This window comes from Triticum urartu, chromosome 1 (genome assembly GCF_003073215.2).
Source record: "Triticum urartu cultivar G1812 chromosome 1, Tu2.1, whole genome shotgun sequence".
NCBI lineage: Eukaryota > Viridiplantae > Streptophyta > Magnoliopsida > Poales > Poaceae > Triticum > Triticum urartu.
The window spans coordinates 510,325,355-510,338,602 of NC_053022.1; the positions used below are offsets into that span (position 1 = coordinate 510,325,355).

At 50.7% G+C, this 13,248-nt stretch overlaps 1 protein-coding gene across 1 annotated transcript; it reads left to right on the forward strand.

Moving 5' to 3' along the window:
* The first annotated feature begins 10,600 nt into the window (after window positions 1-10,600).
* On the forward strand, window positions 10,601-11,415 carry LOC125523689. The gene is made up of 2 exons (XM_048688753.1): window positions 10,601-10,974; window positions 11,054-11,415. The coding sequence occupies exons 1-2, from the start codon at window positions 10,635-10,637 to the stop codon at window positions 11,134-11,136; spliced, it is 423 nt and encodes a 140-aa protein (XP_048544710.1). The 5' UTR covers window positions 10,601-10,634; the 3' UTR covers window positions 11,137-11,415.
* The last annotated feature ends 1,833 nt before the right edge of the window (window positions 11,416-13,248 follow it).

Consider the following 13,248-nt stretch of genomic DNA (forward strand, 5'->3'; position numbering starts at 1 on the left):
GAGACCGATGAATTGTGGGTTTATGATCAAGTCTATCTATGAATAATATTTGAATCTTCTCTGAATTCTTTTATGTATGATTGGTTATCTTTGCAAGTCTCTTCGAATTATCAGTTTGGTTTGGCCTACTAGATTGATCTTTCTTGCAATGGGAGAAGTGCTTAGCTTTGGGTTCAATCTTGTGGTGTCCTTTCCCGGTGATAGTAAGGGCAGCAAGGCACGTATTGTATTGTTGCCATCGAGGATAACAAGATGGGGTTTTCTTCATATGGCATGAGTCTAGCTATCCCTCTACATCATGTCATCTTGCTTAAGGCGTTACTCTGTTCTTAACTTAATACTCTAGATGCATGCTGGATAGCGGTCGATGAGTGGAGTAATAGTAGTAGATGCAGGCAGGAGTCGGTCTACTTGTCTCAGACATGATGCCTGTATACATGATCATGCCTAGATATTCTCATAACTATGCTCAATTCTGTCAATTGCTCAACAGTAATTTGTTCACCCACCGAAGAATACTTATGCTCTCGAGAGAAGCCACTTGTGAAACCTATGGCCCCCGGGTCTATCTTTATCATATTGTCCTCCTACTACTTTGCTATTTACTTTGCCTTTATTTTACTTTGCATCTTTATCATAAAAATACCAAAAATATTATCTTTATCATATCTATCAGATCTCACTCTCGTAAGTGGCCCTATAGGGATTGACAACCCCTATTTGCGTTGGTTGCGAGGATTTATTTGTTTTGTGCAGGTACGAGGGACTCGCGCGTATACGTAGCCTCCTACTGTATTGATACCTTGGTTCTCAAAAACTGAGGGAAATACTTACGCTACTTTGCTGCATCATCCCTTCCTCTTCGGGGAAAACCAACACAGTGCTCAAGAGGTAGCACCCTACGTTCCACTCTATCGGCTAGGGTAGTAAAGGGAGAACTACTGCGATTGTGCTTCTAGTTCATCTGGTCAAGCACCTCAGTAGAGAAAGCCAAAAACTGGCTGTCATGATGCGGCGAGAGCTGGTCAACCACTCGACGACTTATCGGAATCTTTAGCGATTCTCTCCGTGTCATACGAAGGATCTTTTTCAGATCATTTTTTTGCAACGCATCTTATTAAAAATAGGCCGCGTATGTCCAGGGGCTATATCGTAGACCCACCATAAAACTCCTATGGCTAAGCGAAAGTGTTAACACCCTATAGTCTGATTGCCTGGTTCGCCTCATTGTCACCTCCTTCATGGACCAAGACGTTGGGTCAAGAGTGATCAAATGCTTTTCCGAACACCCCCGTACTTCCTACAAGGGGGCTAAAGCCGACGACTGGAAAACTTTCAGATTATATAAAAACGACCGCACAGAAGGAACAAAAGCTTTCGAGCAAAACTTAAAAATAGATTAAATATAAAATTGTCTTTTACAATTCCCATACACCTCACTCGAATATTACGTCTTCTGAGCATTGACCCTCTATCAAGCGGGCAGCCTCTAAGATGTCCTCAAAATAATGCTCCGGTGCGTGATGGTCCTTGCCCTTGGGTTGACTCTTCGCTGCAACATCGATGGCCTTCATCTTCCCCCAGTATGTCTTCATACGGGCAAAGGCCATCCGTGCACCCTCGATGCATGCCGACTGCTTAACATTGTCGATACGTGGCGCCGCATCAACAAGCCACCGCACCAAGCCGAAGTAGCTATTCGGAATAGGCTCAGTCGTCCACAGCCGGATTATGACGTTCTTCATGGCAGCGCCGGATATCCTATGAAGCTCGGCCCATTGGGGCATCTGTTCATTCAGCAATAGAGGGCATTTTGATGCACTAAACTGCGACCAGAAAAGCTTCTCCGTTGCATATCCCTCTTGCGCCTGGTAAAACTGCACCGCATCGGAAGAACTCTTTGGCAGGTCCAAAAACGCGTCTGGAGAGCTCCACACCTGGTTAAGCTGAGCATAATTCGGATCGTCGAACTTAGTCTGTAATAAAAAGGGCTTACCAGCCGCAATCTCCCCAGCTTGCCGGATCTCCTCACGGGCCGCTCTAGATTCTGACCGCGCTTCTTACGCCTCCCGCAAGGCCTTGTCAAGATCGGCCGTTTTGGCTTTATTCGCCTTCTCAAAGAATTCACAGTGGCTAGTAGCATTCTTTAGTTCGAGCGCCATCGTGGATATTTTCTCCGCGTCTTGGTGCCAAGCAGCTCGTTCGGCCTTTAACTCGGGTGATGCCTTTTCGGTAGCCCCATTACTAAACCGGGCCTGCTCCTTGGCTTGGGCCAGCTCCGCGCGAAGAATCTCAACGGCGGCGGCACCATCTGCAGCCATATATATCCCAGTATGCAATTTTCAGCGTCATGCTTATATTACAGACACGTATGTATAAGGACTGCTCCGAATACATACCTTGCAACTCGTCAAGACGCCTATTGATTAACGCAATGTCATCCCCTGCCACATCAAACTTCCGCTGCAGCTCGACAATATCTGTAGTCCGGGCAGTCATCAGGGGAGAAACAACCCGTGTTCCAATTAATCAGGTCAGTCCCTGGGCATTTCTTTTGATCCTCTGATTGCCTCCCTCGGGAAGCCAATCAGAGTCTCAGGGGCTACTATCTATACATAGGTGCATTTCGTGAATAAAACACAATTGAACATATTACAGTACAAACCTCGAAACCTCTTAGTAGGCCCACAAATGCCTCATTCAATCCGCGCTTCGCGGACAGGACCTTTTCAACCACCATGCCCATCAAGGTACGATGTTCCTCTGAGACGGACGCCTGCTGCAGCATGTTAGTCAGTATATCCGGCGCCTCTGGATCTCCGGAGGCTGCTGTAGGAGTACGGCCACCCTTTGGAGAGATCCATTTATTCGTATCCGGCTATAGACCAGATTGTTCGGGGCCTTCGTTACTGGTCCTCGGACCCTGGGCCACCGAAGTATCACCTTCGGGTAATATCTTCATCGTCCCTCGCACCACTTGTTGGTCGGGGGAGACCCTCCGTGACGACACCTTGAAGTCGTCCGCCCTATGGGGTGGAGAGGCCGGTGGAGGCGTCTCGCTTTCCATCATCTCTGGGAGAAGGTCCCTAGAGGAAGAGGATTGTTGAAGAAGACTGCGTGCCGAACTACAAAAAATATATATTCTAGGCATCACAATAAAAAGAACGAGACATGTCTAAAACATCCTTGTTTACTTACGATTTGGCCTGAGGCTTGTCCTCATCATGAGACTGCGCGTCGACATCCTCCAAGCCTGAGCCGCCCGACAGAGGCATCTTGCCTTGCTTAGGAGCCTTTTCCTCCCAATCTCCGAAGGCGGCCTTTTTTCCATGGGGGGAAGAGGCGTTGACCTCCCCCTCATTTTTGTCTTCGGACGATGGGATCTTGATTCCTCCGGACACAATGTCGGATGCACCTTAGGGATGGAGGCCATCTTTGGTCCTCTCCGCCTTGCCCCCCTTTGCAGGCATCTGGTATGGTACCAGGGCCAGCATCCTTGTTAAAACAGGATTCACTTGGCCTTCGGGCAGGGGGGCCAAACACATGATTAGTTCCGCTTTCTTTATCCAGCCCTGGAAGAAGATAGTTTGCTCAGTACCATATTACGGTATGCGTAACTACAAAGTGTTCGGAAGACAAGTGCTTACTCGGGTATCCAGACGGTGGCAGTCAAGGCCAGCGTCCTCAGTAGTGTCCGGCCAATGTTTTCGCTTCCCGAAAAATAGCTTCCACATCCCTTCGTGCTAGTGCCAAAGAAGTGTTGGAGGGTTCGTGGTCCTTCTGGATTAAGCTCCCACATGCGGCGAGACCTGCGCTGGCATGGCAGGATTTGGCGAACTGGCATCACTTGAATCATGTTGACAAGATCGATGTCTCTCTCAAGGGGGGTTCGGATGCAGCTCTGTAGAGTTTGCACTTCATCAACTGATCCCCAGTGCAGCCCCTTGTTAATGCATGATGCAAGCTGTGGCGGAGGGCCGGAACAGAACGCAGGTATAGCTGCCCACTTGGTGCTACGGGGTTCCGTGACATAAAACCACTCTCGCTGCCATTGGTTGGAGGTTTCGGTGAAAGAGCCTTTTGGCCAGAAGGCGTTGGTAAGCTTGCTCACTATAGCACCACCGCACTCCGCCTATTCCCCGTCGACCACCTTCGACTTCACATTGAAAGTCTTGAGCCATAAGCCAAAGTGTGGGGGGATTCGGAGGAAGGCCTCGCATGTAATAATAAACGCCGAGACGTGGAGGAAAGAGTCTGAAGATATATCATGAAAATTTAGTCCGTAATAAAACATTAGCCCCTGGACGAAGGGGTGAAGAGCGAACCCTAGCCCTCAGAGGAAGTGGGAGATGAATACTACCTTCTCACCAGATCTGGGGGTTGGAATAACCTGTCCTTGAGCCGGAAGCCTATGGTGGATCTCCGCGGTCAAGTATCCGACCGCCCTAAGCTTCGCAATATCCTCCTCTGTAACGGAGGAAGCCACCCACCGGCCTTGAGGGCTGGGTCCTAACATGATGGGGAGGCTTGAAGCAATGAAGTCGGACCTTGGGCGCTAGAACTCGAGGTTGGGAAGGCTGAGGAGAGGTTTGACATAAAAAAGACGGCCCTTGGTTCCTTTATAAAGGCAGTGGGTATTGAACGCCTCCTCCTAAGCCTAAGAACCTGCATATTCCTAAGGAATCTTTCCCGCAGGATGATTGGGTTACCCACGCTCGTATTGATGAGAATTTCGCGATAAGGGGACACGATCTCTGCTTCGACAGGACGTGCCAACAAAAACCACGCCCCGAAAGTGGAACGCCGGGACGGGAACCGGTTTGAAATAATAACCGGGCAAGCGTGACATCATGTTACTAAAGTGGTCAACAGATTGGATTCGTGAAATATTATACTCTCTACGGCTGTGTGTTGCAGATCCGGACACGTTTGTATTGTCCGAAGACTATCTTGGAGTTCGGAAGGAGGAACCCGCCTTGCAATGACGAAGACAGATCTACGCGCCGGATACCTTGTCATTGAAGCCAGGTTCAGGGGCTACTGAGGGAGTCCTGGACTAAGGGGTCCTCGGGCGTCCGGCCTATTAGCCATGGGTCGGACTGATGGGCCATGAAGAACACGAAGACCGAAGACTGCACCCGTGTTCGTATGGGACTCTCCTTGGCATGGAAGGCAAGCTTGGCGACCAAATATGTAGATTCCTTTCTTGTAACCGACCTTGTGTAACCCTAGATCGTCCCGGTGTCTATATAAACCAGACGACTTAGTCCGAAGGAGAGGGATAGAGATTCATCATCATAGCCATACAAGCTAGACCTCTAGGGTTTAGCCATTACGATCTCGTGGTAGATCAACTCTTGTAATACTCATATTCATCAAGATCAATCAAGCAAGACGTAGGGTATTACCTCCATAGAGAGGGCCTGAACCTGGGTAAATATCGTGTCCCCTGTCTCCTGTTACCATCGACCATAGACGCACAGTTCGGGACCCCCTACCCGAGATCCGCCGGTTTTAACACCGACATCGGCCCCCTTCTCCTAGTCCTAATCGGCCTCCTGCCCAAGGGGGGCGCACCAGCCCCTTGTGAGCTGGTGTGCTTCCCTCTTATGGCCCATAACTTCTCCCGGGGGGGGGGGGGGGGCTCCGGTAACCTCCCGGTACTCTGGAAAAATGTTCGAACCACTCAGAATCATTCCGATGTCCAAATGCAACCTTCCAATATATGAATCTTCACCTCTCGACCATTTCGAGACTCCTTATCATGTCTGTGATCTCATCCGGGACTCCAAACAAGCTTCGGTCATCAAATCACATAACTCATAATATAAATCGTCATCGAATGTTAAGCATGCGAACCCTACAGGTTCGAGAACTATGTAGACATGATCTAGACACATCTCCGGTCAATAACCAATAGCGGAACCTGGAGGCTCATATTGGCTCCTACATATTCTACGAAGATCTTTATCGGTCAAACGGCATGACAACATACGTTGTTCCCTTTGTCATCGGTATGTTACTTGCCTGAGATTCGATCGTCGGTATCATCATACCTAGTTCAATCTCATTACCGGCAAGTCTCTTTACTCGTTCCATAATGCATCATCCCGTGACTAACTCATTAGTCACATTGCTTGCAAGGCTTATAGTGATGTGCATTACAGAGAGGGCCTAGAGATACCTCTCCGATACACGGAGTGACAAATCCTAATCTCGATCTATGCCAACTTAACAAACACCTTCGGATACACCTGTAGATCATCTTTATAATCACCAGTTACGTTGTGACGTTTGATAGCACACAAGGTGTTCCTCCGGTATTCGGGAGTTGCATAATATCATAGTCAGAGGAACATGTATAAGTCATGAAGAAAGCAATAGCAATAAAACTAAACGATCATAATGCTAAGCTAACGGATGGGTCTTGTCCATCATATCATTCTATAATGATGTGATCCCGTTCATCAAATGACAACACATATCTATGGTCAGGAAACATAACCATCTTTGATAAACAAGCTAATCAAGTAGAGGCATACTAGGGACACTCTGTTTGTCTATGTATTCACACATGTACTAAGTTTCCGGTTAATACAATTCTAGCATGAATAATAAACATTTATCATGATATAAGGAAATATAATAACTTTATTATTGCCTCTAGGGCATATTTCCTTCACCTACGGGTTCGAGAACTATGTAGACATGACCGAGACGCCTCTCCGGTAAATAACCAATAGCGGAACCTGGATGCTCATATTGGCTCCTACATATTCTACGAAGATCTTTATCGGTCGAACCGTTATGACAACATATGTTATTCCCTTTGTCATCGGTATGTTACTTGCCCGAGATTCGAGCATCGGTATCCACATACCTAGTTCAATCTCTTTACCGGCAAGTCTCTTTACTCGTTTCGTAATACATCATCTTGTAACTAACTCATTAGTCACTTTGCTTGTAAGGCTTCTTATGATGTGCATTACCGAGAGGGCCCAGAGATACCTCTCCGATACTCGGAGTGACAAATCCTAATCTTGATCTATGCCAACCCAACAAACACCTTCAGAGATACCTGTAGAGCATCTTTATAATCACCCACTTACGTTTTGGCGTTTGATAGCACACAAGGTATTCCTCCGGTATCCGGGAGTTGCATAATCTCATAGTCGAAGGAAGCAATAGCAATAAAACTGAACGATCAATATGCTAAGCTAATGGATGGGTCTTGTCCATCACATCATTCTCCTAATGATGTGATCCCGCTATCAAATGACAACTCATGTCCATGGTTAGAAAACCTTAACCATCTTTGATCAACTAGTTAGTCAAGTAGAGGCTCACTAGGGACACAGTGTTTGTCTATGTATTCACACATGTATTTGGGTTTCTGATCAATACAATTCTAGCATGAATAATAAACATTTATCATGAATAAGGAAATATAAAATAAGAACTTTATTATTGTCTCTAGGGCATATTTCCTTCAGTACTCCGGGCCAAACACTACAAGCACAACTTTGCAGAACTTGTACAATGACGCTAGGCATATGGAATCACTCATGCAAACATACTCATCCACAAGATCACCGGAAATTCCGTATGCAAGCATCCGAATAGGTGTAGTATATTTCTGATAAGAAGAGAAGCCAACCTTTTTCATGGCATTATGCTTGCATTTGAAGTAATCGTCATACGCCACCACTCCTCTCGAATATGGTTGAACACATGTGTCGCCATCCGGAAGTCGTCGTCGGAAAAGCTTGGGAGGGAATAGTGGGTCAATGAACTTGAAATAATCGTTGTAGAGTAGGAAATGGCTGCACTCTCTGTTATGATTCAACCCCAGAGCAATGGCCCATGACCGATCCCCTAAAACTAGGCCGCTGACTATCAATGTGCTTGTTAACAACCAAAATAGCAACCACAAAATCCTCATTGTTGGATTCATCGATGAACATATGAACTTGTTGTAAAATAATTCATTCGAGCTGTCCACCATGGTACCTTGTGGGCAAACGCCCGAACACCTTGAGGGGAACAACGGAGGCGGGCGGGTCGAGTCGCGGCCGGTGAAGGGAAACACCATCTCCCTGTACATGCAGCAGGCCTGTCGAAGCACGCGCCCTCCAGTGTTGACCGTGGAGCGGTAGAGGCAGAGGCGGTGCCAGCGACCTGGGTAGGCCACAAATGCCGACAAAAGTCGGCGACGGTGGATGCGGTGGCGATGGGGCGGTGACGAAGCGGGCAAAACTAGGTGGCGGCGGTGAGGGTGATGAGGCCAGGGTGGTGTGTGTGTGTGTGAAATGGAGGGGGGGGGGGCATGGCCGTTGTGCCACAGACTGAAGGGCCAGGGGGAGGACATGGGAGGACGTTGTGGGCATCCGCGCGGACGCAAACCCAACCCAAATTTGGGCCAAAATGAGTCCAAACAGAAAAGAAAACAGACATCCATCTGTGTGCGTTGGTCGCGTTTTGTGTCCGTTTGGACTCAAAACGGATGCGGGCAGACAAATGGGTCGTGCACGTTCGAGTTGGCCTAAAATTACTCAGGAAAAAAAGTGTGTAACGTTTTCTTTTCTTTGAGAATCAAATGTGTGTAAAGTTGGTGAGACATGCATGGCTCGTAACTACTCCAGGTCAGCACCCAGTCCAATGGGTTAGCAAAGAAACGCATGAAAGGCAAGTTCGTCATTCGTGCATATCCATCCATCCACCTCCCAACCACACTGCCCCGGGCTTCCCGGCAGCACATATCCCTTCACTTTGCGCTTTTGTTGCAACGCACTCTAGCCACACACACACAAGTGTCACTAAAGGGCGAGCACCTTCTCGCCGTCCTCAAATTCAACGACAGCATATGTGCATGCATGCATATAAAACTACTTACACTAGTGGCTGGCTCCCAAGTAGTAGGCCAGTACTGACAAGCCATATTTCGAATTTGAATGAAAACAGCAGTACAAACTTGTGAAAATATTATACACGTACGTACTACGCCAGCTCACGGGGATCCAAGACCAAGAGGCCGGTTTCTCTCTCCAGCTACCGTCCACACCGAGCTCCTATGCCCAGCGCATGTGCGTGGTCTCGCGCGATGCGCCGTGTTCGGGGGGCAGCGATGGTGATGAGCTAGGCTTGTTGTACCTCTACGAGCTCGCATGGAGCAACGGGAAGGTGGCAGTGGGGCGGCAAGGCGCCGCACGCACGGCCACGGCCGCTCGCATATTCCGTCTGTCAGCGGGTGGTGACAAATCGGCACATGGAGCTGTTCTCCCCCCTCCCCTCCCCCTGTGTGCCAATAGAACCGGTACTACTACTACTACTACTAAAATGTTTATTTTATTTTTATTGTTTGGATTTTGAATTTTGAATCGAGCCTGGCATCGTGCCAACCTCACAAGATTCCCCAGACATGGCCGGCTTGATCGATCAGCAGAGCAAATGGATTATCATCAGCAGAGAATACGTATATTGCAAAGATCTGCAGAATATCCTTCCACTGATAATAATTATTAATCGCAGCCTCCCTCCCTGCTTTCGAAAAGGAAAAATAAAATAAAAGGGAAACTGAGAGATGGTCACAGGGGTTCATTTTCGCCACCACTTGAGCTGCAAGTGGCAACCCATGTCGACCACCAATATTGTAACCTTCTTCAACATCTCTCTTAATTCGATGGCTAGATTAGGTGGGTTAGAGTACCGATCGCATCCACTAAACTAAAGCCGGTGGCCATGTGCTCCATCCAGCTTACCAAGTCCAGTCAGTGGGTGGCATGCCATGCCTTCACATGAGGAGCAAAGCAAACCGGCCGGCCTCCAATTAAGCACGGCGTCGGCATTGACCATCACTGGCTCCAAGGACTATTCATTCATTCATGCGCAGAGGCCGGCCGGCCGGTGGTTGCGCGCGCGACGCATGAACCAACATGTGAAGTGCGTAATTAGCGCATTAACTACCCAATTTACTCGAGCTGCAAGTACAGTTTAATGGACTCTGCAAGGACACGATCACACGAGGAAACATGTATGCAGGGAGCATCCGATGCAGGCTCTCCTGGAGGAGGATATTTTGTGATCGTCATCACTGTATCTATACTGATTCAATGAAGGAGATAGGTATTTCACGCCGTGGCTCAGTTCGAAACCTTGGGCCGTTTCATTCAGCTGAAAATATCGTAAGGCGCTGGAGATATTTTATGTCCAAGGGAAAATGAAACAGAGACAGAAATACGGCTGCTGTATTGTATGTAATGGCTGCCACGAGGCCGCGACGCGAGGGCGACCTCTGTGCTGTGTGTGTGGCTTCGTGCTCCAGCTTTGGTGACAGCTACGGTGAAACGTCCTTCTTTGTGCAGCTGCCACGTAGTTTTCCATCTCTGTTTTTCGCCTCTTTTATTTCTCTCGATGAAGTCTGTCTTTTTCTGCTGACCGTGCATGAGAAAAATGGGTAGAAAAACCAGCAGCAGCAACAGCAGAAATATCTATCGCTCATTTTTTCGGGTGAAATGTCAATTTTGACGAGTTCACACTTTTTTTTGAGACAAAGATACCTATCGCTCATGGCCGGGCCAGTTTAACTCCTGGCTCCCGGCCTCAAAGCAAAGCCCAGAACTAGCTGGGCCATCTTGATGTTTTCGGCAGCGCAGGCCTCCGTCTGTCAGGCCCAACCACCGCTCCACCTCACCCCCCTCGTCGGCGACGCGGCCCCGCCGGCAGAAGACCGCGGCGCAGCTTCCGTCCGCTCGCCGCTCGCCGCCCGAGTAGTGGCAGGCACCGCGAGCGCGAGGTATTTGTCCTGTCCACGTCGCTACTTTACGGAACGGCTCCGCTACGTACGCATTCTCTCCCTCCCGGGCGGCACGGCGTCGTGTGTCCGGTGGCAAACTAATTGTGGCCGTGCCCGTGCGCGGCCGCTCGCCGGCGCCGCCGTGGCTGTACTTATTCCTTGCTGCTTCACGGGCCGGGCAGGTGCGCTCAGATTTCTCCCGCTGTGCTGCACTACACTGTACTGTACTGACGGTGCTGGTATATATGGGTTTGGCATCAGGAGAAAGCAGTACTAGCTGGTTGCGGTGCCAACTTAACTGGCGTGGAAAGTGGAAACCAGACATTGCCTGCAGTAGTTCCTGAGTACTGCTTGTCATAGTCCATTGCTTTGGACTGCAATACGGCCGCCGATTTACTTGGATGGCGCGGTTAGTTTCTGCTTTATTCTCGAGCTGCACATCTGAAGAGCCACACATTTTTTAGGTAGGGAGTATTGTTTATCTCCAGCTGCTTTATTCTTAAATACTAGACTAGAAAGGCTAATATTTGGGTCCGTATATGGTTGCATATCCGTTGATTATGTATTGTTAACAATAAAACCAAACAAATACTGTTTCTATGAGAAGTGGGGAAAATTTTGTACCACAATTACCATTTTTTTGAACTCACTGACTCCAGAAGGCACTTAAGAAATGCGGTCAGGTTCCCGTTGATCAAGCTCCGTCATTGTTCGTCGCCCGGGCTTCTTTAACCTGTGCAGCTTACGCCCCAAATCGCTGTGATGACTGGGCCGACTGGGGCGACTGGGGCGACTCCCCGGGCGACTCCTAGGGCGATTCCTCGGGGGACCACGGAGGCCGCCGCCGCGCCGTACCCTTCCGCGGCGGCTGCGCAGGCGGGCATCGGTGGCCGTTTTTGGGCTCTGTTGGATGCGGACGATGAGGATGACGCCGGAGACAACGAGGACTCAGAAGGTTCGCCGCACTCGCCTACGCCTTCGGATTTGATATGCGATCTTTTTCATGCAAGCTATGATGAAGATGATGTGGCCAAGACCGTAGACACGGTAGTGCCGGTGGAGGATCCGGCGCGGGTGGGGCTTGATCCGGACGAGAGGAAGGAATTGGTGCGACGTGTCGTTCATCGGAGAAATGCGGCATCGGCGGTCAGGCCATGGAAGGGCCCTTTACCTAAGGTTCGCCTTCCAAATCTTACTCTTTTCGACAAGATTAGGCCGGATTCGTGGATTACTGTTAAGAAACGAAAGAACGGGAAGCTAAGGGGCGAGCGTCCGGCGCCGGCGGCGGCCATGGCGTCCGCAGTGCCCTCCCAGATCGCTGTGATGCGATCGGCTCGTTTGAATTACTTGGTGGGCTGTGATGGGCCGACTTTGTGTCGGTCGGGGATGCGAGGAGATGGGCCTGGGATGGCTGGGTATGTGGCCCAGGCTGGACCGGACCTGAGTCTCTCACGTAGCGATCCTCCATGCACGTACGCAGCGATCTCTCTTTCTTCCGCTACCGCGCCGTCGGCTGATATCGCTAGGGTTCCTAGGCGCGGGACTCCGGGCTTCCCAGCGTGCGGTTCGGGTCGGGCGAAGAGGATCTCACCTCTCAAGGTTATGGTTGGCCGCGGGGCGGCAGCGCCGCTGGCCAAAAAAACCACCGTGGCGGCTCCTTCAGGTCGGGATGGGGCTGCGCCGCCGACGGCTGCGGCTGGCGGACGTGGGGCACCGGTGCCCACAGGCCAGAGGCAGCCGGCGGGTGATGGCGCGGCGCCGGCCTTCCCTGGTCGCGGCGCTGGTACCCAGCGGCCAGGGTATTTGCAGCAGTTGCCTTCGGCCGGTCGGGGCGGGCAGCGTCCTCCGGCACCAGGCGTGGTTGCCGTGCAGACGGCTGCGGGTCGGGGCGGGACTCGGCCCCCGGCACCGGGCGTGGCGCCTGTTGTGCAGCCGGCTGCGGGTCGGGGCGGGACTCGACCCTCGGCGCCGGGCGCGGCAGCACCGGGTCGGGGTAGTGCGGTTACAGGAGCTACGCCAACTATCGGCAACCAGCCTCGTGCCAAGCCTCCGCCGCACTACGTCGCGCGGCCCGCTCAGGATCGGTCGGGATCGGTGCAAACGAGATAGAGTTCCAACACTACAGAGTCCTATGATCCGCCCCGAGGTCAGTGGGGGGATGATGGTTCTGACGCGTATGGAGATGGACAGCATCGTGGGTCTTCATCCACGGGTGGCGGCCGTGGCTATGCCTGGCAGAGTGACGGGTCTGCTGAGAGACCGTTTCTCGGCCCGACAGGTGGTTTCGTCGAGGGGGCTTCCGGCCCGGATCACCGTCAGAGAGGAGGCTTTCGTGGCCATCGTGGTGGTCGGGGTGGGGGCCGTGGGAGATTCCGCCGACCACCCCCGCCCAAGGCAGTTGATCCCACGGCGTCCACAGCGAAGGTTGACCATACTCCCACCGAGTCCCAGGCGAT

Bases quoted from the DNA above. Each gene is read 5' to 3' on its own strand.
- LOC125523689 (XM_048688753.1), top strand. From the start codon at position 10,635: ATGTTTTCGGCAGCGCAGGCCTCCGTCTGTCAGGCCCAACCACCGCTC. The intron at 10,975-11,053 runs GTGCGCTCAGAT...GTTTGGCATCAG, and splicing joins CTGCTTCACGGGCCGGGCAG to GAGAAAGCAGTACTAGCTGG.